The 25,134-nt window shown below is 41.9% G+C and overlaps 1 protein-coding gene and 1 long non-coding RNA gene across 2 annotated transcripts in view; one reads left to right on the forward strand and one right to left on the reverse strand.

Annotated features, from left to right (window-relative positions):
* LOC310986485 overlaps positions 1–25,134 on the forward strand; it is a 252,456-nt gene that overhangs the window by 37,078 nt on the left and 190,244 nt on the right. The window lies entirely within an intron of this gene.
* The window catches only part of LOC310986472 (guanine nucleotide-binding protein G(i) subunit alpha-2-like), a 94,121-nt gene that overhangs the window by 1,145 nt on the left and 67,842 nt on the right, over positions 1–25,134 (reverse strand). Inside the window, exons 2-8 of the mRNA XM_083972402.1 lie at positions 24,597–24,639; positions 19,576–19,717; positions 15,100–15,260; positions 12,548–12,676; positions 6,248–6,377; positions 4,702–4,855; positions 2,592–2,797 (exon numbers count right to left, since the gene is read on the reverse strand). Coding sequence (XP_083828528.1) covers positions 2,607–2,797; positions 4,702–4,855; positions 6,248–6,377; positions 12,548–12,676; positions 15,100–15,260; positions 19,576–19,717; positions 24,597–24,639 — 950 coding nt within the window. The 3' untranslated portion in view covers positions 2,592–2,606. The remainder of the gene's footprint in view (positions 1–2,591; positions 2,798–4,701; positions 4,856–6,247; positions 6,378–12,547; positions 12,677–15,099; positions 15,261–19,575; positions 19,718–24,596; positions 24,640–25,134) is intronic.

Consider the following 25,134-nt stretch of genomic DNA (forward strand, 5'->3'; position numbering starts at 1 on the left):
TTTAGCAAATTGGCCCATTTCACCTATTTCTAGGCAATATGTCATTTTCAAAATGTCAAAACTAATCTCATTCTACCTAAAATAAGACTCCTCATATAAAAAGCAGCTTGTTTTTAGACACTTTTTTACTTATTTCAAGCCGATTTTCACTTGAAATAAGTAGAAAAATCTGATAGTGGAGCAAGTTTTTCTACTTATTACAAGCACAAAAAAACTTCCTTTCACTGGCAGATTTTTCTACTTATTTCAAGTGAAAATTTGTTTGAAACAAGTGAAAATGATCTAAAAACAAGTTCATTTTTAGGTGATGATTCTTATTTTAAGTGGAAAGAGATTAGTTTTGACTAGAAATGAGACATTTTGACAAGAAATAAGAAATTTTCTTGGAGAGATGTTGAGTTTTTGCAGTGTTTAATTGTTGGTGCAAGCTATTTTTAGAACGGCGGAGCAGAGCCGTGAGCTGCTCAGAGCTACGCTACAGAGGAGGCTCATTATGGGATTTCTTTGGTTTCCCTCATCAAACTCATCAAATACACAATCCAACAACTCCACAACGCTCTGGTGGACAAGTTGTGACCTGCACATTCACCACGCTATGAGATAATAACACAATGTTACCAAACAGAGTTGTTTTAGAGGTTTCAGTTTAGTTTTAGTTGGTTCAACAAGTTTTAGTTTAGTTTTTATTGAGTCTGAATTTTTCAGCTTCTCTGAAGATGAAATTTCAAATTTATGGGATTTGTGTCTTTTAGTTTCCTCATGCAAATCTTCCCATCAGTCCTCATCACATACATCTACTCTTTATCTACCTGGTGGGTCATATAGACTTAACATAGATATTGAGATGTTGAGTTTTCTTCCTGCAACTTTAGACATTTCTACGAAAACCAAAACGGAGCTGATTTTATCTGAGTCAGTTTAGTTTTAATTAGTTTTGCATCGTTCATTATACAGTAGATTTTACTTTGTTTTTGTAAAAATGATCTTTATTTCAGCTAACTGTTAACTACTACATTAATATTTCACTGCTAGTTTTAGTCTTAGTTTAGTTTTAATGAACTATAATAACCTGTTCCATACAAATCATTGTGATTCACGATTTAATCTTCTTTTTCTGATCATTTTTTGCCACTATTATAGTATAAGTCTGAACATAGTTTAATAATACACATGCACGTAATGAATAAAACGAGGAAGAAGAAGGAGAAGAGACATTTATTGGCTTTAAACATTGGAACATTTAAATAAAAACTGCATTTCTCACCACATATGGTAATGTAGTAAAGTCAAGGCTTTTTGGGAAGAAGTTAGAAGAACAACGAAAAAAGTTATTTCAAAAATCCTTTAAATGGATCCGGCCTTCTTCATTTAAGGATTAAAGGACCTCAGGTTCACCCGGAAGGAACAAATGATGCTAGATATGTGCTTTTTACTGCTAAAAATTCATTCAATTGCAATTTGCAAGTATTATTACACAGTCGGGCAGATGTCTGCAGGATGGTTTGCTTTATTTATAAAAGATCTGCTGCTTGTGGATGAAGAAGACTGAGCATAAATCAATGAAAACATCACAAATAAAATACAAATAATGAAGGAACTTTAATTTATAATGAGTTTGGGGACTCTGAATGTAACTTGTTTTTGTCTGAGAGCCTTTTGTTTGTTTAATGTTCTGTTTTCTCATGTATTATTTGATTTTTCAACATATTAAATCTGTTTGTTTTGTTTATTTAATTGTGTTTTTATATCGTGCTGTTCTTGCACGGACCTGGACTGTTGAAGCCACATCTGTATCTCTGAAACTCTAATATATGCACATGTGGCTCCAACATGTAAAATACCAATAAAGACTGTGTTTAAAAAACAAACTGTGATTCTGTTTGACTTAAAGGGATAGTAGCATTTTTTTTAAAGTGGGGTTGTATGATCTCCAAATAGCCCCTAAGTACTTTAATTGCAGTAGAAGACTCTCTGCACTCCTCTGGTTAGCAACGCCAGCCCATAATAGCCCTGCCCAGAGATTTACAACATACAGTGTTGTGAACAGACCCAAAGAAACGGCCTATTTTCACGGCCTAAAAGAGGTTTTACCTGAAAAAAAAATACACAGTTCCATTGTTCGCTATAATATAATTTTTTCCAGCCCTTCAAAGTGCAGGAAAAACACAGTTTTTATTTGGACCTAACCACCTCACGTATCCCTCCGCCCAGGGTTAGCGCCCGCCGATCAGCAGTTGGTTAGGTCCAAATAAAAACTGGAAAAAATTATATTATAGTGAACAATGGAACTGTGTATTTTTTTTCAGGTAAAACCTCTTTCAGGCCGTGAAAATAGGCCGTTTCTTTGGGTCTGTTCACAACACTGTATGTTGTAAATCTCTGGGCAGGGCTATTATGGGCTGGCGTTGCTAACGGGAGGAGTGCAGAGAGTCTTCTACTGCAATTAAAGTACTTAGGGGCTATTTGTAGATCATACAACCACACTTTAAAAAAATGCTACTATCCCTTTAAGGCTTTGACACTAAATCCACGATGGTGCTAAATCACTGTGCTGGGGTGATGATGTCATAGCCGTGACCTCACAGACCCACCTGGACTCTCTGTGCTCAGAAGAGGCCACAGTCCTTCAGGTTGTTCTTGATGATGACGTCGGTGACGGCGTCGAACACAAACTGCACGTTCTTGGTGTCGGTGGCGCAGGTGAAGTGGGTGTAGATCTCCTTGGTGTCCTTCTTCTTGTTCAGGTCCTCGAACTTGGTCTGGATGTAGGCCTGCGCCTCCTCGTACTTGTTGGGGCCTGACACACAGAGAGAGAGATATATAAATATATACGTATATATATATAGAGAGAGAGAGAGACAGAGAGAAAGATATATAAATATATAGAGACAGAGACAGAGAGAGACAGGAGGTTAAAACCTGTCGACAGCTGGTCAGTCTTCATCACTCTGTTTTATTATTTTAATATTTGAGTTTATAATGTTTGCGATCAGATTCTCTGCAGCATCGGATGTTTAACAGCTGGAAGGTGTTTGTTATTATAACCCTACTGATGGAAAAACACACAGGAAAACTGTTTCATTTTCCAAAGAAGAACAAGTTCAGTTGTAGTCGAGATCTACAAATGATTTTAAAGGGTCTGATCATCATGATTGAGATGTATGAGGCTACAAACTTCCACAGTGCAGCCTGTGGCTCCTGGAATAACAGGTAGGAACTAATAAGTAAAGAGGGAACTCCTTAAAACTCTTTGTTGTTCTGACAAAATACTTTTTTTTTTTACACTATGGGCTGTAAGAGTAATGAACGAGCTTCCAGAGGACGTAGTGCAGCTCCACCAGTGAATTATTTTTAAAAAGAGACAAATAGATCAATTCTGGTCAAATAAGGACTGTTGATATAATTATAAAGCAAGGTTAGGAATTGTGCAGACTTGGATTTTTTTTTTTAGGTAATGTGGGAGATTATTTTTGGATTATTTTGTTACTGTAGGCTATATGTTTTTAAAGGGACACTTCACCCAAAATCGATAATTCACCAATCATCTTTCAGAGTCATCAAAACTCTTTAGGAGTTCCTGAAGTCCTGAAGCCGCCACATGAGAAAGTTGTTGTGAAAACATAAATGTGATCTCTGCTTTTATCCTTGTTGTAGCAGCAGCTCCTAGTGGCTGCAGGAGATTTGCTGTCAGATGTTCTTCTGTGTTTACATCAAACATCCAATGGTTTACAACGACCAACATCTTGCAGAAAATCTCGTGCATGTGCACAAACATCAACAGCCACTGGGAGCTGCTGCTACAACAAGGATAACAACAGAGATCACATTAATGTTTTCACAACAACTTGTCCATGTGGCGGCTTCAGGACACTTGGGTCAGTAGGAAACATTGTACACAATGTTTTTTTTGTGTACGTCATTTTTGGTTCTAGTAGTACTTACATAATTACAAATGTATCACATTTCTTGCTATATCTACACACTCCTGCTTGTGCAACTGTGTGTACGGGCATCGTGCAATACAATCTGGCACTTTAAACCAATGTGCACTTTAGGGCACCGTGCAATACAACTTGGTACCCATGATGCACTCCTGCACTTTAGCACTTGTCACTTTAACCCTTTGCACTTTTGCACTTTATCTGTCAGAAACTCTTATGGTCTCCCTACCCATGGAAGTGTTGTCAAAATGTCAATGTTTTGTTTCGTTATAGTCGTCTTGTTATGTCCTTGTTGGCTGCATTATTATGTCGTTTATATTACTATGTTTTTTTGTCACTGTAGGCCTACTGTTTTTATGTTTTGGGACTCCGGATGGAAATTAGCATTGCTGCTATAATCCGGCACATTTACATGTTTTTATATGTCCATTATTGTGCACTGTCCCACCCAAATAAACAAATAAAGTAAGGACGAGCAGTATGGAGGTATCTGGATGTTTCATAGTGTGTGTTTTGGACCAATCAGAAGTGAACTCTATCCACCACCATTATATGAAAACCTGTTGCCAACTCCTAAAGAGTTTTGATGACTCTGAAAGTTCTCCAGACCCTTCCTTGGCATGATGGTGAGGAGATGATTGGTGAATTATTGTGAAGTATCCCTTTAAATGTCATCAAGTTTGATGTTAAGCTGCTGTGAGAACATGAAGATGAAGAATGAAGATGGATGTGGATGTGTTGTGAGGTTCTAGTCTCATACCGTTGTACTCGGGGAAGCAGATAGTCAGCGGGCTGTGGGCGATCTTCTCCTCAAACAGGTCCTTCTTGTTGAGGAAGAGGATGATGGACGTGTCCGTGAACCACTTGTTGTTGCAGATGGAGTCAAACAGCTTCATGCTCTCGTGCATCCGGTTCTGGGCCGAGATAAAAACCACATTATTAGTATTATTATTATTAATAAACAAAAGATGAATAAGAACTGGACAGGGAAAGCTGTAATACACGGTGGTCGTTTGGAGTAGCCTACTACAGCTTGCAAGTCTTGGTTTTGATTTGATCTGCTGCCATGTGCCAAGATGAGATATTTTGTTGCTTTGCATCATGAATTCAGGCTGTAGATGTTTTCCAAATAGATAATATCAAGAAAAGTCAAACAACCAATGAGAGATGTTAAGCGTGAGCGGTGGTTTCCGTCTTATTGTAATGATCTGTTTTGCTGCTGTTAGGCCAGCAAGTAGAATAGTATTAGTTTTTGACACTGTGGTAAATTGATTGTGGACAGGTTATTTAAAGGATAATTAATAATTAATTTTTTACAATCTGGACCTTATTTCTATCATAAAATACGATCATTCACTCACCCAGATAACTTTGGTGTCATTACAAGTCGTTCTGATGAAATTATTATCCTTTAAAGGAATAGTTCACCCAAAATTCAAATTTCACTCATTATCTACTCTAATTTTCAGAATCCTCCGTTCCTTCTCTGAGTCACGGGGGGGTCCGCGCAGCAGTGCATGTCCATATAATGGTTGTGAATGGATACCAACTTTCTTCGTCCAAAAAGACACACCAAAAAACATCCAAATACCTCCATACTGCTCGTCTGTAATGTCCCTCTTGTATTGAAGCCCCGACATGAGAAATTGTTCCGCTGGTCAGTGCAAATACACAGGCAAAGCAGTGAACTGAGACACTGGGAGCTTCCGCTACAAACAAGCTTAAAATATAGACTTATTTAATTTTTTTCTGAACAATTTCTCATGTTGGGGCTTCAATACAAGAGGGACATTACATACAAGCAGTATGGAGGTATTTGGATGTTTTTTGGTGTGTCTTTTTGTTACGAAGACAGTTGGTATCCATTTGCAACCGTCATATGGACATGCACTGCTACGCCGAGACCCCCTGTAACTCAGAGAAGCCACGGAGGACTCTGAAACTTCTCCCAGCCCTTAGTCCACATGAGGGGGAGGAGATAATGAGGGAAATTTGAATTTTGGGTGAACTATCCCTTTAATATAAGCGTTTGAGGGTTTACTGGTATATTTAGTGCCGTTATAGAAGACAATGCAGCCGCAACCCATTTCCCCATGTCCCATTTCACATATGAAATTACAAATATTTTAATGATTTGAATACCTTTTCTATATGTGAATAAAGAAATGAAAGAAGAAAGAAGAAGAACCTGCTGCCAAAATTGGGTGGCAGGTTTGTATTATTATTATGAATATTTTATATGATATTTATTAGTTTTTATTAGAGTGTAGTGTGTGTAAAGTAAAAGTGGGCGGAGCTTCACTGACCATCTCCTCGTCCTCGGCCAGCACCAGGTCGTAGGCGCTCATGGCCACGCAGAAGATGATGGCCGTCACGCCCTCGAAGCAGTGGATCCACTTCTTCCTCTCGGAGCGCTGGCCGCCCACGTCAAACATCCTGCACGCACACACACACACACACACACACACACACACACACACACACACACACACACACACACACACACACACACACACACACACACACACACACACACAGTGTAAACATGTCGTTACAGCAGCCGATGGACACAACACAGACACACACTGAACAGGTTCCTCATCTGAGACTGTGTGTGTGGGGAGAAACAGGTGAAAATACACACACACACACACAGACACACACTGAGCTGGTTGTAGCAGTGAGTCAGTGTGTGTGTGTCCATAGATCAGAGCTGCAGACGCTGCAGCTAAACACACTCTGCTTTATGTGACTCCACAAGGAAATAAAATATATTAAGACATAAATATGAGACAGGAACGCAGTGCATGGAGTGCTTCTTGGGTGTTGTAGAAAAGTGTATCCCTCAGGTGCTCTTCATAAATATGAGACTTAAATGTTACACACACACACACACACACACACACACACACACACACACACACACACACACACACACACATTCCCGCTGCCTCGACAGTGAAGTCTGATTCATTCTGATAAATCTCTGTGACATTTTAGAAACATTTTCCTGGTTTCAAAGCCTCAGTGTCTCCATCAGATATCTGTCTGTGTGTGTGTGTGTGTGTGTGTGTGTGTGTGTGTGTGTGTGTGTGTGTGTGTGTGTGTGTGTGTGTGTGTGTGTGTGTGTGTGCGTGTGTGTGTGTCTGTGTGATGATTAACAATGAAGAAATGCACACAATGAGAAAACACTTAGAGTGTTGAAACAAATCAACTTCTGAGGAACAGAAAACAGACAGAGAGGGTTCTGTCTATACACGTTCTCTTTCATTACACACACACACACACACACACACACAGACACACACACACACACACACACAGACACACACACACACACACACACACACACACACACACACACACACACACACACACACACACACACACACACACACACACACACACACACACACACACACACACACACAGACAGATGCACACACACCTCTGCAGTGTGTGAGCTAACAGATGAAGTGTGTGTTTACTAACGGGCAGAAACAAGACAAAGTTTCTCAGCAGCTCCATGAATCTGAAACTTGAAGAAGTTGTTCCAACAGATGAAACTCAACGTGCACAGAAACTGACCAACATGTCTGACTCACACGTGCACTGATAAATCCTCTAATCCTGGTCATTATTATCAAAACTCAGTGGTTCAAACTCATAAAGGCACTTTCTTCCATTTCATCTGGGACTGTGAGAAGATACTTAAACATTTTGGAAAGTGGTAAAACAATTCCCCAAATAATGTCCAAACCCGTTTCTATCTCTCCTGAATCTTGTATCTGAGGCCTCTACCCTGAAAATATTTCCTTAAAATTGCATGAAATCAAATTGATTAATCGTTAGAGAAGGTGACTTTTAGTCTTAAACGTAGACTTGGTGAATTTGATGAAATCTGGGGCCTTTTCTTACATTTTCTTGAAAAAAACATTTCTGCAATGTCGCTTTGACCCTGAACCTCTCTCCTAACGCGTCCTGAAACACTCACAACATAGCCACTCTATGTTTATTTTAATTAAAAATGCATTACTTTTTTATGTCATACATAAAAAAAAAAAAAAAAAAATAAAAAAATTATGTCATACATATAGTACCCCCCTCCTTGAACCGCCACCTTACCGTGGTGGAGGGGTTTGAGCACCCGAATGATCCTGGGAGCTATGTTGTCCGGGGCTTAATGCCCCTGGTAGGGTCTCCCAAGGCAAACAGGTCCTAGGTGACGGGTCAGACTAAGAGCGGTTCCAAAACCCCTCATGAGTGGAACAATATCGAGGACGTTCACGTCGCCCGGATCGGCGTCACCGGGGCCCCACCGGGGCCCCACCCTGGAGCCAGGCCTGGGGTTGGGGCTCGCAGGCGAGCGCCTGGTGGCCGGGTCTCCGCCCACGGGACCCGGCCGGGCCCAGCCCGAAGGAGCGACGTGGGCCCGCCTTCCAGTAGGCCCACCACCCGCAGGAAGGACCATGAGGGGCCGGTGCCGTGTGTTTTGGGTGGCAGCCGTGGGCGGGGGCCCCGGCGACCCAATCCCCGGACAACGACTCTGGCTTTAGGGACATGGGATGTCACCTCGCTGGCGGGGAAAGAGCCTGAGCTCGTGCGGGAGGCTGAGAGGTATCGACTAGAGATAGTCGGGCTCACCTCCACGCAGCCTGGGCTCTGGAACCCAACTCCTTGAGAGAGGCTGGACTCTCTTCCACTCTGGAGTTGCCCATGGTGAGAGGCGGCAAGCTGGTGTGGGCTTGCTCATAGCCCCCCAGCTCAGCCGCCATGTGTTGGAGTTCTCCCCACTGAACGAGAGGGTCGTTTCCCTGCGCCTTCGGGTCGGGGATAGGTCTCTCACTGTTGTCTCGGCCTACGGGCCGAACGGCAGTGCAGAGTACCCGGCCTTCCTGGAGGCCCTGGGAGGGGTGCTGGAAAGCGCTCCAACTGGGGACTCCATCGTTCTGTTGGGGGACTTCAATGCCCACGTGGGCAGCGACAGTGTTACCTGGAGAGGTGTGATTGGGAGGAACGGCCTCCCCGATCTGAACCCGAGCGGTGTTTTGTTATTGGACTTCTGTGCTAGCCACAGTTTGTCCATAACGAACACCATGTTCAGGCATAAGGGTGTCCATCAGTGCACGTGGCACCAGGACACCCTAGGCCGGAGGTCAATGATCGACTTTGTAGTCGTGTCATCTGATCTCCGGCCGTATGTCTTGGACACTCGGGTGAAGAGAGGGGCTGAGCTGTCAACTGATCACCACCTGGTGGTGAGTTGGATCCGCTGGCAGGGGAGGAAGCTGGTCAGACTTGGCAGACCCAAGCGTATCGTGAGGGTCTGCTGGGAACGTCTGGCAGAATCCCCTGTCAGGGAGGTCTTCAACTCCCACCTCCGGGAGAGCTTTGACCGGATTCCGAGGGAGGCCGGAGACATTGAGTCTGAATGGACCATGTTCTCCACTTCCATTGTTGACGCGGCCGTCCGGAGCTGTGGCCGTAAGGTCTCCGGCGCTTGTCGCGGCGGTAATCCCCGAACCCGGTGGTGGACACCAGAAGTAAGGGATGCCGTCAAGCTGAAGAAGGAGTCCTACCGAACCTGGCTAGATCGGAGGACTCCCGAGGCAGCGGACTGCAGCCCGGGCGGTCACGGAAGCAAAAACTCGGGTCTGGGAAAAGTTCGGGGAGGTCATGGAGGAGGACTACCGGTCGGCCTCGAGGAAATTCTGGCAAACCATCCGACGCCTCAGGAGGGGGAAGCAGTGCTCCGCCAACACTGTTTACAGTGGAGGAGGGGAGCTGTTGACCTCGACTGGGGATATCGTCGGACGGTGGAAGGAATACTTCGAGGATCTCCTCAATCCCACTGACACGCCTTCCGTCGAGGAAGCAGAGGCCGAGGATTCAGAGGTTGATGCATTCATCACCCAAGCTGAAGTCACTGAGGTAGTCCGGAAGCTCCTCAGTGGCAAGGCACCGGGGGTGGATGAGATCCGCCCTGAGTACCTCAAGTCTCTGGATGTTGTGTGGCTGTCATGGCTGACACGCCTCTGCAGCATCGCGTGGCAGTCGGGGACAGTGCCTCTGGACTGGCAGACCGGGGTGGTGGTCCCTCTCTTCAAAAAGGGGGACCGGAGGGTGTGTCCCAACTACCGGGGGATCACACTCCTCAGCCTCCCGGGGAAAGTCTATTCCAGGGTGCTGGAGAGGAAAATTCGGCCGATAGTCGAACCTCGGATTCAGGAGGAACAATGCGGTTTTCGTCCTGGCCGTGGAACGCTGGACCAGCTCTACACCCTCCGCAGGGTGCTCGAGGGTGCATGGGAGTTTGCCCAACCAGTCCACATGTGTTTTGTGGACTTGGAGAAGGCTTTCGACCGTGTCCCACGTGGCATCCTGTGGGAGGTGCTCCGAGAGTATGGGGTCGGAGGCCCTCTGCTGAGGGCTGTACGGTCCCTGTATGACCGGAGCAGGAGCTTGGTTCGCATTGCCGGCAGTAAGTCAGACCTGTTCCCGGTGCGTGTTGGACTCCGGCAGGGCTGCCCTTTGTCACCGGTTCTGTTCATTATTTATATGGACAGAATTTCTAGGCGCAGCCAAGTGCCGGAGGGGGTACGGTTCGGGAGCCACTTGATTTCATCTCTGCTTTTTGCAGATGATGTGGTCTTGTTGGCTCCCTCGAGCCAGGACCTTCAGCATGCACTGGGGCGGTTTGCAGCCGAGTGTGAAGCAGCTGGGATGAGAATCAGCACCTCTAAGTCCGAGGCCATGGTTCTCGACCGGAAAAAGGTGGCTTGCACCCTCCAGGTCGGGGGAGAGTTCCTGCCTCAGGTGGAGGAGTTTAAGTATCTTGGGGTCCTGTTCACGAGTGAGGGGAGAACGGAGCGCGAGATCGACAGGCGGATCGGTGCGGCGGCCGCAGTAATGCGGTCATTGTATCGGTCCGTCGTGGTGAAGAAGGAGCTGAGCCGAAAGGCAAAGCTCTCGATTTACCGGTCGATCTACGTTCCCACCCTCACCTATGGTCATGAACTCTGGGTCATGACCGAAAGAACGGGATCCCGGATACAAGCGGCCGAAATGAGTTTCCTCCGCAGGGTGGCGGGGCGCTCCCTTAGAGATAGGGTGAGGAGCTCTGTCACCCGGGAGGAGCTCGGAGTAGAGCCGCTGCTCCTCCACATCGAGAGGAGCCAGCTGAGGTGGCTCGGGCACCTGTATAGGATGCCCCCTGGACGCCTCCCTCGTGAGGTGTTCCGGGCATGTCCCACCGGGAGGAGGCCCCGAGGAAGACCCAGGACACGCTGGAGTGACTACGTCACTCGGCTGGCCTGGGAACGCCTTGGGGTCCCCCCGGAAGAGCTGGAGGAAGTGTCCGGGGAGAGGGAAGTTTGGGGATCCCTGCTCCGACTGCTGCCCCCGCGACCCGACTCCGGATCAAGCGGATGAAAATGGATGGATGGATGGACATATAGTACCTGCTATTGGCTGTATCACAATAATACTCGTATGTCTTGCTCTACACTGGCTCCATAGTGTTGCGCTGTTGTCTCGACACAGTTTAATGGCACTGCACTACGTATTTAATTTAGTAATTTTATGTATTTTTATTTTTTTCATTTACTTTTTTTTCCTTCTCCGTCAACCTTGATAGATGAGAAGCTTGGTGGGTGGGGTTGCTATAGTTCATATTGTATGTTTATGTTCACTTTGTATCCTACAGAAGCATATTGCATTCACTTGAAAAAAAGGAGGAATTTTTTTATATATATTTTTTTTTTCTGTTTTTCAGAGTGATTTTCTTTTAGATTTATTGAGATTTCAAAATCCAGCGAGAAGCTCCAAACTGCAGGTAACATAAGGATTGATTTGAGAATAAAGGTGCTACATCTAACCGCTCTGATAGTTCTGTGATAACAGGTCGTCTCCTCTCAATATCAATCTGAATTTATAGGAAACACGGTGAGAATCAGAATTCCTCTGAAAAACAGAAAAAAATGTGTCAGAAAAACAAAACAAAATCAATTACTCGGAAAAAAGTTGTTGTTTTTTCAAGTGAATGCAACACACTTCCATAGTTTCCAAGTTCTCTTTTAATTTAAAATGTAATAAATATATGTTTTAAAAAAACGCTCAGTGTTGGTCTGATGTGTGTTCAGGCTCGTCTAAACGCAAAATGAGAGAAAAGTGAGAACTTAACGCCACTTTTGCGTTTTCTGTTCAGATGGTTTCCGTGGAAATGTAGCTCAGTCTCTAACACAGAAACACAGTTCGAGGTGTGAAGCACTGAGCTGAGCCGACATGTTACTTGAGTAAGAGTAAAAAAGTACTTGCTTTTAAATGTACTTGAAGTCAGAGTCAGAGTAAATGTCTTATTCTCCACATCAATGAATGACTCTAATTGTTTGTAAATGAATGTAAGGAGCTTTTAACTCTTGTTAGTGAGAATGAACTCTTTGAAAGCAGCTGCACTGATGTGCTGCTTTTAGGGGTTAGGGTTTCCTTCTCTGACAAACACAGCTTGTGTCCAATAGGATTTTAGAAAAAGAGCTGAAAGTAACCAGTACTTTTCAGCGTTCCTACTAATTAACTCCAGTAAAAGTACTAATATGTGTGTGTCTTACTTGAAGTGCAGGTCCTTGAAGGTGAAGTGTGTCTCCACGATGCCGGTGGTCTTGACCCGGGTCCTCAGGACGTCCTGCTGCGTGGGGATGTAGTCGGGTTTGGCTATTCTCTCCAGGTCGTTCAGGTAACTGAGGGGAGGAGAGGATGCTTCATTAAAGGGACAGTTCAACATTTATTTGTCAGGTCCTCCTCGCACCATAACCCCTATAGTCACAGCAGTAGGTTCATCACTTTTAATTAAATCATCAAACTCATCAAATACACAATCCAACAACTCCACAACACTCTGGTGGACAAGTTGTGACCTGCACATTCACCACGCTATGAGATAATAACACAACGTTACCACACAGAGTTGTTTTAGAGGGAAATACAGAGACTGTTGATGAAAAACTGTCCCTGAAGGCAACACGCATCAGTGGTTTTGCATGAATTTACCTCTAAAACAACTGGTTCTGTTTTTTCAGTTTTAATACCAATTTATTTGGTTATGAAAGAGTTTTTTTTTTTACAAAACTAATGTTGCAAATTGTACAAAGATGGAAATATCTAACCTAGAAACTAAAAATATTCATGTTTACATTAAATTGACTGAAAGGCAGTTACATTAATACACATTTATCTAACATGCCCCACTCCAGAAAAAAAACCTGGTCTGAAACCCAGTCCTGGTAAATAGTAAATCTCTTGTTATATAATTACCAGACAGAGTTGTTTTAGAGGCAAATGCAGCCGGAACTACATTCCAGACACGGCTGCTGGGCGGAGGGATTTCAGAAGAGAAAGTAGTCCAGAGTATTTGCTTCATGTGTCTCTAATGTTACGTGATTATCTCATAGCGTGGTGAATGTGCAGGTCACAACTTGTCCACCAGAGCGTTGTGGAGTTGTTGAACTGTCCCTTTAAGGAGGAAGATGGTGGTGATGTGAGGTGAGGTGAGCCGCCGTGTGCTGCTCTGTTCCTTCACACCCTCCTGACAGGAACTCTGCAGCTTCTGTAGCAGCTTCGTGTCGTCTCAACACACACGATCTAACTCATCATCACTTCACACCCAGGTCACATGTCGCCTCGCTCCGCTCATGAATAATAATGAACGAATAATAATGAACGAATAATTAATGAGTGCAGGTTTTTTTGATCAGTTTGATATATTAGCTGATGTGCTAATAGATCTTGAATGGATCTAAATATCGTTATATGGGCGAGGAAACGACTGTGAGAAGATAAATCAGCATCTGAACCAAGTGACAAATACATCCACAGACACAGAAATCTTCCAAAAAACAGAGAAAGCTGAGTAATAACCATCATGACTCTGGAGCTGATTATAGAAATATTACGACACAGTGGTTTCACAGTCAAACTCACATTGAAACATGATTTAAGGACAAATCTAATCATTGACTCACAGCTCACTGACATCATCATGAAGATTCAGTTGTGAATCAATTTAATCGTTAAAACAAATGTAATTTAAGAGAATTCAGGTCCAAACTGTTGTTTTCTCTGAATGTTTCTGCTCTGAGCTTCAGGCCCATTTGACTGGAATAATCTCCCTCCTTCTTTGCGTTCTATTACCTCTTTTCATTGTTTCAGGAGGTCACTATATCTATATCTTAAAACAAATTGCTCATGTTTTTAGTTAATTACTTAATTGATTCATTCATTCATTCATTGTTATTCTTTCTTTCTCCATTTTGTTATTTCGTTATTCCTACTATGTTATTTAATATTTCTATTCTGTTTGTTAAAATTATGGGGGTAGAGGTGGTATGTGAGAGTGTGTGAGCAAGATGTCTGTATTTGTTGTATTGTCATGTTATGTACAGTATGTCTACAATGTAATGTAGTGTATTGTTGATGTTGTGTGTTCTAAGTATATGTTTGTTCAGGGACCCCCTTGAAAATGAGATGCTACATCTCAAGGGGCTATCCTTTAATAAATTCAAATGTGCACTGTCCTCCTTAAAGGCCCCATGGCATGAAAAATGTGATTTTGGTTATTTTTTGGTGCTTGGGGAGGTCTCTGGGCCACGTATATACTGCCACATGCATCAAACTGGTCATAAACGGAGAAACACACACCGCCCATTTGTAGGAACTGTCTCTTTAAGACGAGCAGATAGCACTTCCTCCTTTCTGTGATGTCACACACAAGGTAACTCTGCCCACCGTGACCAGTTTTTTTTTCAATTTTTTTGAATGCAGCTCAGGCTTCAGTTACTTGCCTGTGATTGGCCCGACCACATGCCACTCAAAAACAGTGAGCCAATCAGAGGAGAGGTTCTCATTCTCTCTTCTGATTGGCCAAATGACCTGTGGCTGCTAGAGCTCCAGAAAGAGGCAACAGAAAGGGGCAGTAGAAACAATATGAAGCAGATCACAGCTACTCAAAACCAATGATACATCTTGTTAGGGAAATAGACCCAGAGAAAAGTGCACAGCATGGGCCTTTAAATAAAAAAAATAAATACAAAAATGTGTGTGTGTGTGTGTGTGTGTGTGTGTGTGTGTGTGTGTGTGTGTGTGTGTGTGTGTGTGCACCACTCACTAGGCTGCAGAGTCGTTGAGCTGGTACTCCCTGGCCCGTGTGAAGCAGCCCTGGACGCCGTTGTCGGCCCAGAGTCTCTGGATGGCGTTGGACAGGTCGTCAGGCAGGATGCCCTGCTCCTCCGCTGCTGCCGACAGGGCAAACAGCTGCCGGGCATCGTCCTGGCAACCACACACACACAGGGATGTCATCATGTGTAACAACACTGTATCATCATCATCATCATCATCGTGTCCTCTTGACTCTCAGACCAACATGTGTTTTCATCCAGTGAAATATTCCAGGACACTTTAATAAATCTGTCTGAGCTGCTGCACACACACACACACACACACACACACACACACACACACACACACACACACACACACACACACACCAGGAAGTCAGAGCCTCTTTCCACATAAACCCTGTTTATCCAGCTGAAGGTCACCTCGACACTGAGTCCATCAAACACCAAGAGAAACTGCAAAGTGAGGAATAATAATAATAAAATACCATATATACTATACTGTATATAATATGTGTGTGTGTGTGTTTTACTTTAAAGGTATAGTACGTATGAATTCCCCCCATCTAGCGGTGCGGTTGCATATCTGAACGTATTCTTGATGTTGCATTCAGGTGAAATGCAGGTGAAATAACAGGATAAACAAGTGGTCCGCCAGCACGAGGCAAAACAATACAGGCCTGACAACATGTTGTCATGGTGATGTGGTATTGTTTTACCGTCTTTCTCAACGTAAAAAATGGCGATGCAACATGGCCGCCTCGGTTCGGTGCGTCGCCCACTTATGTATTTGTAACGACTTGTAACAACTGAAGCTAAGTGAAAGTTCAGACAGGAAGAACTATCCCTTTAAGCCTCAAAGCCCTTTCCCTGTTTTCCTGCCATCCTCTCGCTCCCTCTCCTTATTCTCATAATTCAGCCAATCACAGTCTGCCATCCTCTTTCCCTTCCACCAATCAGTCATTAGTGCAAATTTAAAAGTTCTCTCTCTCTCCTGTCATCCAGCCGTCATTCCTGCAAAACTCTGAGCCCACCTCCACCTCCATCAAGATACAGACTGTCTTAACCCTCTATGGTACGCTGCATCATGATGCCAGTGGGGGAAAAAATGTTTGGAGTGTTTTTATGTCTCAAAATAGACTAAATAAACATAATCTAAAGAAATTTAAAACAAAATATTTATTTTTGGAAGTTTTGGGGATTTGTTGCTTGTAGGCAACATTGTACTATTACGGTTCATCATCATCATCACTGTATTAGAAACACCAGTCTCTGTAGACTTTCACCTTCACTGGCCTCATCCTCATCTTCCTCATCATCATTGATGAATGATATGTTTTTGAACATTATATTTACACCTAAACACACACTACCATAGTCTCATAATGCAATGATTCCATAATGGTCCACTGTCGCCTCAAGGCAACACTGCAATTTTCTATAATGGTTCGTTGTTGCTTTCGGGCAACAGGTGCATTTTAACAAGTTTCCATTATTTAATAAGTAAATAAATTGCATGGAACTAATAAAAAATAAACTTTACTAATCTATTAGTGTAAATATATTTTTTTCCAGATGAAAAAGGACCAGGAAGTTACTGTATGTTTTCAGACCGTTTTAGTGGAGCAAAATGGCAAACCTGTTTCCTTTGAAAAAGTCTGCAAAAAAGGGTTTCAGTGGCTTCTTGAAAGTCATGTGATAAATTAAAGCATTGTTATTGGTTCTCTAAGGTCTCCTCTCTTTTTTAAAGTATTACAGCATTAAATGGGATGAACTGTGGAGATGTGACAGGCCAAAAAGTGGTATGCTGCCTGACTCGGATAACATGGTACCACCTGGATCTTCAACCGAGAAGTTCCCTCATCAGGCGACTTGAAGCTTCCCTACCACCACCAGTGTCTAGGCCCGGGGGGGGATATAACTACACAATACAATACAATAAATGTAATTTCATCTTCATCCTCAAACCTGGCTCTCTTGTCGTAAATGGTCTATCCTGATTGAACTCATTCTAAGGTACCAGAAAGCTTTCATTTGTATGCAGCTGTGATTCCACTTCAGGGAAATCCTGATTTATGAAAGAATATTTGATTTTTGATCATAAAAAGCCAAATAAGTTACACACTGGGGCTTTAAAGCACATGCTGTATGACGTCACTACACACACACAGCTTATTACCTGCTGCGTACGTCGTCACATTTACACACAGATTATTAATAAGAGGAGAGATATCAAACACAACTGCTCTTTGATTAACGTTCAGACGATCTGTGAATATGAATCAGTTTCTCTGCTCGTGACGTGAGTGATGCTGAGTTTTTGTTTCTGTCATCTCATCATCTGCAGGAAGCACACACACACAGACACACAGACACACACACAGGGACAGAAATACACAGCTCTGCAGGAGAGCATCTTCAGCATCTGCTGCCCAGAGTGAATCTGTCTCTGGCTGCAGCAGAGAGAGAGAGGGTGGTGGTGGTCAGACCCAGGTGGAGGGGACAGAGGGGTGTGTGTGTGTGTGTGTGTGTGTGTGTGTGTGTGTGTGTGTGTGTGTGTGTGTGTGTGTGTGTGTGTGTGTGTGTGTGTGTGTGTGTGTGTGATTAGTGGAGATTTAATCAGTGGAGCGTCTACTCTGCAGCCATATTCTAATAACGGTAAATCTCTGTGTGCAGCTCCACCCTCGACTGAACCTGCAGGATGTTGAACACGCTGCAACACATCCACATGGAGAAGTTTGTCTGTTAATGTGTTCAACAGTTTTATCATCCAGTTGAAAATGAAATGATCTCCAAAAGACATAAAGTTAAACATTAAAAACACTCTTTTTTTTATCAATATTTTCATCAATCTCAGACGTATTATTGTAGTTTTCTACAGTTTCAGAGTGACAAAGGGAAACAAAGCAGCAGCAGCAGCAACAGAATGGGAAACCCAGGAGACTTGAGCTCTCAGAGAACTTTGACCAAGGAATCACACTGCAAAAACTCAAAATCTTACCAAGAATATTTGTCTAATTTCTAGTTAAAATGTCATTTCTAGTCACAACAAATCTAATTATACTAAAAATAAGACGCATCGCATAAAAAGTTGCTTGTTTTTTTTTAGACACTTTTTACTTCTTTCAAACAGATTTTCACTTGAAATAAGTAGAAAAATCTGATAGTGGAGCAAGTTTTTCTTTCTTATTACAAGCACATGAAACTTGCTTTCACTGGCAGATTTTTCTACTTATTTCAATTGAAAATTAGTTTGAAACAAGTGAAAATGATCTAAAAACAAGTTAATGTTTAGGTGATAGATGAGTCTCATTTTAAGTGGAAAGAGATTAGTTTTGACTAGAAATGAGACATTTTGACAAGAAATAAGACAAATATTCTTGGAAAGATTTTGAATTTTTGCAGGGCAGACAAGAGATTTACTATTTACCAGGACTGGGTTAAAAAAAATCTATTTTCCGATTCATATTGATCTTTATTTGAAAGATCTGATATCGATTCATAAAATCCTTAGATCGATCTTTTAATGTTCACCACTGCACTGTTGCACTCTTTACTTCTGGAGTGGGTCATGTTAAATAAATGTGCATCAATGTAACTGCTTTTCAGTCAATTTAATGTAAAGATGAATATTTTTAGTTTCTAGGTTAGATATTTCCATCTTTGGACAATTTGCAACATTAGTTTTGTAAAAAAAAAACTCTTTCATAACCAAATAAATTGGTATTAAAACTGAAAAACCAGACAGAGTTGTTTTAGAGGGAAATTCAAGCAAAACCTCTGATGCACGTTGCCTTCAGGGACAGTTTTTCATCAACAGTCTCTGTATTTCCCTCTAAAACAACTCTGTGTGGTAACGTTGTGTTATTATCTCATAGCGTGCAGCTCACAACTTGTCCACCAGAGCGTTGCACTGCAAAAACTCAAAATCTTACCAAGAATATTTGTCTTATTTCTACTCAAAATGTCATTTCTAGTCAAAACAAATCTCATTCTACTTAAAATAAGACTCATCACGTTAAAAAGTAGCTTGTTTTTAGACACTTTTTTACTTTTTTCAAGCAAATTTTCACTTTAAATAAGTAGAAAAATCTGATAGTGGAGCAAGTTTTTCTTTCTTATTACAAGCACAAAAAATCTTGCTTTCACTGGCAGATTTTTCTACTTATTTCAAGTGAAAATGTGTTTGAAACAAGTGAAAATGATCTAAAAACAAGTTAATTTTTAGGTTATGAGTCTTATTTTAAGTGGAAAGAGATTAGTTTTGACTAGAAATGAGACATTTTGACAAGAAATAAGACAAATATTCTTAGAAAGATTTTGAGTTTTTGCAGTGTGTGGAGTTGTTGGATTGTGTTGTGTTGATTGAATTATCCCTTTAAGTTGTATGTCTTTTGGAGATCATTTCATCTTCCACTGTTGAATACATTAACAGATGAAGACTCTGTATTAAAGCTTTAACTCACGGCTCTGGCCGCCTCCTCGTAGTCGATCTTCAGGTTGGCCATGGCCTTGATGATGGCCATGATGGACTGGATTGTGTTGCTATAGACAACGGCTCGGTACTGTTTACACTCGTCTTCTGAGTATCCGTCCTCGTGGATGATCCTGAACGCAGCACAGAGGGAGAGAGCAGCGTTTAGAGAGAACAGAAACACACTGATGCACACAATAAACACACAACAACAGTAATGAATGGATGAATCATGTGTCGTCCTGTCTCTGTGTTAGGGTTAGGGTTAGCTAACCTGCTGCTGACCTGACATGTGCATCTTATAATAATATCTGTGGTAGTGAAAACTGTGTGCACTGCAAAAACTCAAATATCTTACCAAGAATATTTGTCTTATTTCTAGTCAAAATGTCTCATTCTACTTAAAATAAGACTCATCATATAAAAAGTAACTTGTTTTTAGACACTTTTTACTTCTTTCAAGCAGATTTTCACTTGAAATAAGTAGAAAAATCTGATAGTTCCTTTCACTGGCAGATTTGTCTACTTATTTCAAGTGAAAATTAGTTTGAAACAAGTGAAAATGAACTAAAAACAAGTTCATTATAGGTATAGGTGATGAGTCTTATTTTAAGTGGAAAGAGTTTTTAGTTTTGACTAGAAATGAGACATTTTGACAAGAAATAAGACAAATATTCTTGGAAAGATTTAGAGTTTTTGCAGTGTATGTGCTGAGTTCAGGTGCAGCTGGGAAAACCCAGGCATGTCTGTCTGTGTCTCTCAGCTCGAAGACACGAAAACAAATATTTAACTTAGTTTTGAAAAAAGAAACTAAGAGAAAGAAGCTGAAAGACTGAGAGACTGAGACAGGAGAAACCAAACACACACACACACACACACACCCCGACCCCCACCGGACACACACACACACACACAGAAACACACACACAGCACGCTGCTCTTTGGTGCTGTGCTGGACTGAATAGGAACCTCATTAAGATGCAAGAGAGACGACAGAGAAACACAGAGAGGCTCAGAAAACACACACACACACACACACACTAAAACCACACCACGACATTCCTGGTCGACTTGTTGTTCTGATCGGGACCAGAACCTGAGATGATGATGATGAACTCTCTAAAAAACAACCTGAATCTGACACTAACTGTGTTTCTGTCGACCTGATGATCATGAAACCAACTGGTTTTCTCCACATTAAAGGGATAGTTCAACATTTTGGCAAACTGGCCCATCACCATAACCCCTATAGTCATAGCAGTAGGTTCGTTACCTTTAATTGTCGGTGCAAGCTGTTTTTAGAACGGCGGAGCAGAGCCGTGAGCTGCTCAGAGCTACGCTACGGAGGCTCATTATGGGATTTCTTGGTTTCTAACTCATCAAACTCATCAAATACACAATCCAACAACTCCACAACGCTCTGGTGGACAAGTTGTGAGCTGCACATTCACCACGCTATGAGATAATAACACAACGTTACCACACAGAGTTGTTTTAGAGGGAAATTCATGCAAAACCACTGATGCACGTTGCCTTCAGGGACAGTTTTTCATCAAGCAGTCTCTGTATTTACCTCTAAAACAACTCTGTGTGTTATTTAGAGGCTGCATTCTGCTGCCCTGTAGACTCCATTATACGGATATACGCGCCTCTCGGCTGGAGCTCATTTCATCACAACCACTTGTAATGACACCAAAGTTATCTGGGGGAGGAAATGATCGGATTTTATGCTAGAAATAAGGTCCAGAATGTAAAAAAACGGTAATTATCCTTTAACTTTAACCGAAACCAACACTAATTTTGATATTTATTTCCACGTTAAACAATGATTCTTTCCCCAACATTCCTCCAAACATGGACTTATGCCCATAAAACTAGAAACTACTTTAATTTACCAACTTGCTGATTTCTCTTGATAAGATTAAAAGGAACTGGGAAGAAGAAGTTTATTTGGGATGTGGGAAAAATATATGATCAATAAATATGTTCAGTATATTTCATTGTATTGTGCTGATTAAATGAAAATATTAATCTGTTAAGAAAGATCTTCTTGAGTTCTAATTATAAGAAAACCCACGACGTCTTCCACCTGAGGATTTCTGTGAGTCAGATAAACAGAATAAAAACCACAACACAGGGAACTAAGTCTAAAATAATGTGTGTGGTTAATGTTGTGCGTCTGGAGTCGACCACAGGAAGTTTAACACGACTAAAATAAAACTGGATTAAAGTGAAAATCTCGTCATAAATGAGCTCATTTCCTGTTTTTTATTTTTATTCTTACACATAAACCTCTTAGTTCAGTGATAATGAGGTTTTTTTTCAGAGGGAGAAATAAACTGGATGAGTTTCCAGTGACACCGACGTGTCAGTGTTGTGATCGTCCTGTCAGAGGAGGAGCAGAATCCCTCACGTGCTGTTTATCAACTCTACTGTTTGTTCACTTTATAACAGAGAAAATATCTAATATGTAATTATATCTGTTTTAAAGCAGCTCAAACTATTCACTCCTCCTCTCATATGAACTAACAGTGTGCTCAACACTAAAACAGAGAAATGATGAGCTCACTTTCTCAGTTCTTATATTAATGACACACCTTCTCATTCAGTGTTTTTTCTTTATTTTCATTACTTTATACATTGTAATGTATAATGGCTGGAGTAAAACAATGCAAAACACAATTTAAAAATAGATTAAAACATAGTATGATAGAAAGCTATAAACATGATTGATTAATTGGGTTTTGATTGCAACTGTAATACTGTTAAATGATTTATTTCTTTTATTTTTGGCTTCATTTGTTAATTATTGGATACTTGTTTCTTTCTATGACTCTGAAACCATGAAGAGCTCTAATGGATTTACTGAAATAATGAATTAAAGGGTAGCCTAGGCATTTATAAGCTGGATAGCTTCAGCCTGCACCTTTTCGATATATTTATGAACCTAGTTGAACGAATGATGGTTTTATGGAAGGTTGACTGAATGTGACTGATGCTCAACTGTAAATAATTTGTGTAAAAGACTGAATAAACTACTACTACTACTAATACTAGATTCAAACTGAGACGTCAGAACTATGAAGGAACTCACGTGGAGTTATGTAGTAAACAGCAAAGTGTTGAACAAAGCAGAATATGGTTTATATGTTAGATTTTTCTCAGTCTCCACATTTTGCTTTGACGACAGCTTTTGCTTTTACGGTTTGTGTTTTCCAACAGTGTTGAAGGAGTTCTTCCCAGAGGAGCTGAGACCTTGTTGCTGTTGCATTAATGAGTAATGTGTGTTCTATACTTGTGGTTTAAGTTTTCTATCCAGCCTACCTGAGTGGTAGTTACAGTGTTTTTCCATTGAAAACTGTTTAAGTATTGATAACTATTTCAAGTTGTTCTCATAACAGAAGAGTAAGAATAATGTTCATAACGTGGGACTTAATATTTGCTGCAGTAGGATGTGTTGTGTTTTTCATTTCAATATGTAATGGAGGACTTTACTTTTGCTTGGTACTGACATGTATGCCAGCTGCCTGCATAATATACTGTATACTGCCCTGTTTAGTTATGACAGCTTAAATGCTTTTCATGTATGAGAGTATGTTAAGTATAGCCTGTTTCTCGGATGCATACGGCTGGGGACAGCCTTTGTCTTACTGGGGGGAATATGTAACAGTTGTAAATGTTCCTTTAAGAACGTAAGCGTGGCGGCGCCGGGACGTCATTGAGCGTTGCGCCGCGTTGTTTTGTTTTCAGTTGAGAAGAAGGCTACCCGATGAGTGGACGCCATTAGCTTACTGAGCTGGTTTCTCCCTATGGTTTCTCCTTTTTCCTCTTCTTAACTCAGCTAACAGTGAGTAAAGTGAGACCGCTTCTTTGTCATGTATGATAGTATGAAGTGTTCGGCTCAATAAAAGGGCAAGAGTGAAGTCCCAAGTTAACTATTTTTGTGGACATTACTGTTTTTCCTGCTCACACGACCGACTCTCACTCACGAACTGTTACAAACGTTGTGTTATTATCTCATAGCGTGGTGAATGTGCAGGTCACAACTTGTCCACCAGAGCGTTGTGGAGTTGTTGGATTGTGTATTTGATGAGTTTGATGAGGGAAATAACTTTTTTCGTTGTTCTTCTGACTTCTTCCCAAAAAGCCTCGACTTTAGTTTTCGTAGAAAGTTGCAGGAAGAAAACTTGACATCTTAATATCTATATTAATATCTATACACCCCCCAGGTAGATAAGAGTATACGACTGTGATGGGACTGATGGGAAGATTAGTAGGAGGAAACTAAAAGACAAAAATCACATAAATTTGAAATTTCATCTTCAGAGAAACTGAAAAATTAAGACTCAATAAAAACTAAACTAAAACTTGTTGAACTAACTAAAACTAAACTGAAACCTCTAAAACAACTCTGTGTGGTAACGTTGTGTTATTATCTCATAGCGTGGTGAATGTGCAGCTCACAACTTGTCCACCAGAGCGTTGTGGAGTTGTTGGATTGTGTATTTGATGAGTTTGATGATGAGGGAAACCAAGAAATCCCATAATGAGCCTCTGTAGCGTAGCTCTGAGCAGCTCACGGCTCTGCTCCGCCGTTCTAAAAACAGCTTGCACCGACAATTAAAGGTAACGAACCTACTGCTATGACTATAGGGGTTATGGTGATGGGCCAGTTGGACAAAATGTTGAACTATCCCTTTAAACAACTACTTAAACTGATTATTAGATTATCAGAACAGTTGATGATTAATTTAATAATCGATTATTGTTCAATTCATTGATTGCTGTTGCGGCTCTAGTCCAGATTAATATCATCATCATTAAACCCTCAGACATCATCATCATCATCCTGTAGTAACACTGTTTCCTCGAATGTGCTCTGTGTGTGTGTGTGTGTGTGTGTGTGTGTGTGTGTGTGTGTGTGTGTGTGTGTGTGTGTGTGTGTGTGTGTGTGTGTGTGTGTGTGTGTTGTGTTGGGGAGGAAGAGCAGAACAATCGGCCGTCATCACTCACTTCATCTGCTTCACAATGGTGCTCTTCCCCGACTCCCCAGCACCTGCAGAGGGACAAAGAGACAGGACGGGGTTAAAAATACACAAATACACACATACACAAATACACACACGCTGCTGCAGTGACATCATCACATCTGGAGCTGCAGTGACATCATCATCACATCTGGAAACAAAGTCAAAGTCAAAGTGAAAAGTCAAAATCATGTATGAGTCTAACCCGTGGGAGAAACTTCTCTGGGACAGAGAGCAGTGCTGCTTCACAACAAGACAACAACACTACAACTACTAGTGGCAGATACAAACATTCATACACATCATCACACAAGCTGCTCATTCATAAGTTTAATGGACAGAGGGATGAAGGAGGTTTTGAGGCGGTTGTACCTCCTCCTTCCTTTTCCTCCTCACCCTCTTCACTCTTCCTCCTCCTCCTCTCCTCCTTCCTCCTCTCCTTCCTTTTCCTCCTCCTCTCTTCTCCTCCTCCTCCTCCTCTTCCTCCTCCTCTCCTCCTTCCTCCTCCTCCTCCTCACTCTTCC

This window comes from Trachurus trachurus (genome assembly GCF_905171665.1).
Source record: "Trachurus trachurus genome assembly, chromosome: 5".
Classification (NCBI taxonomy): Eukaryota; Metazoa; Chordata; class Actinopteri; order Carangiformes; family Carangidae; genus Trachurus; species Trachurus trachurus.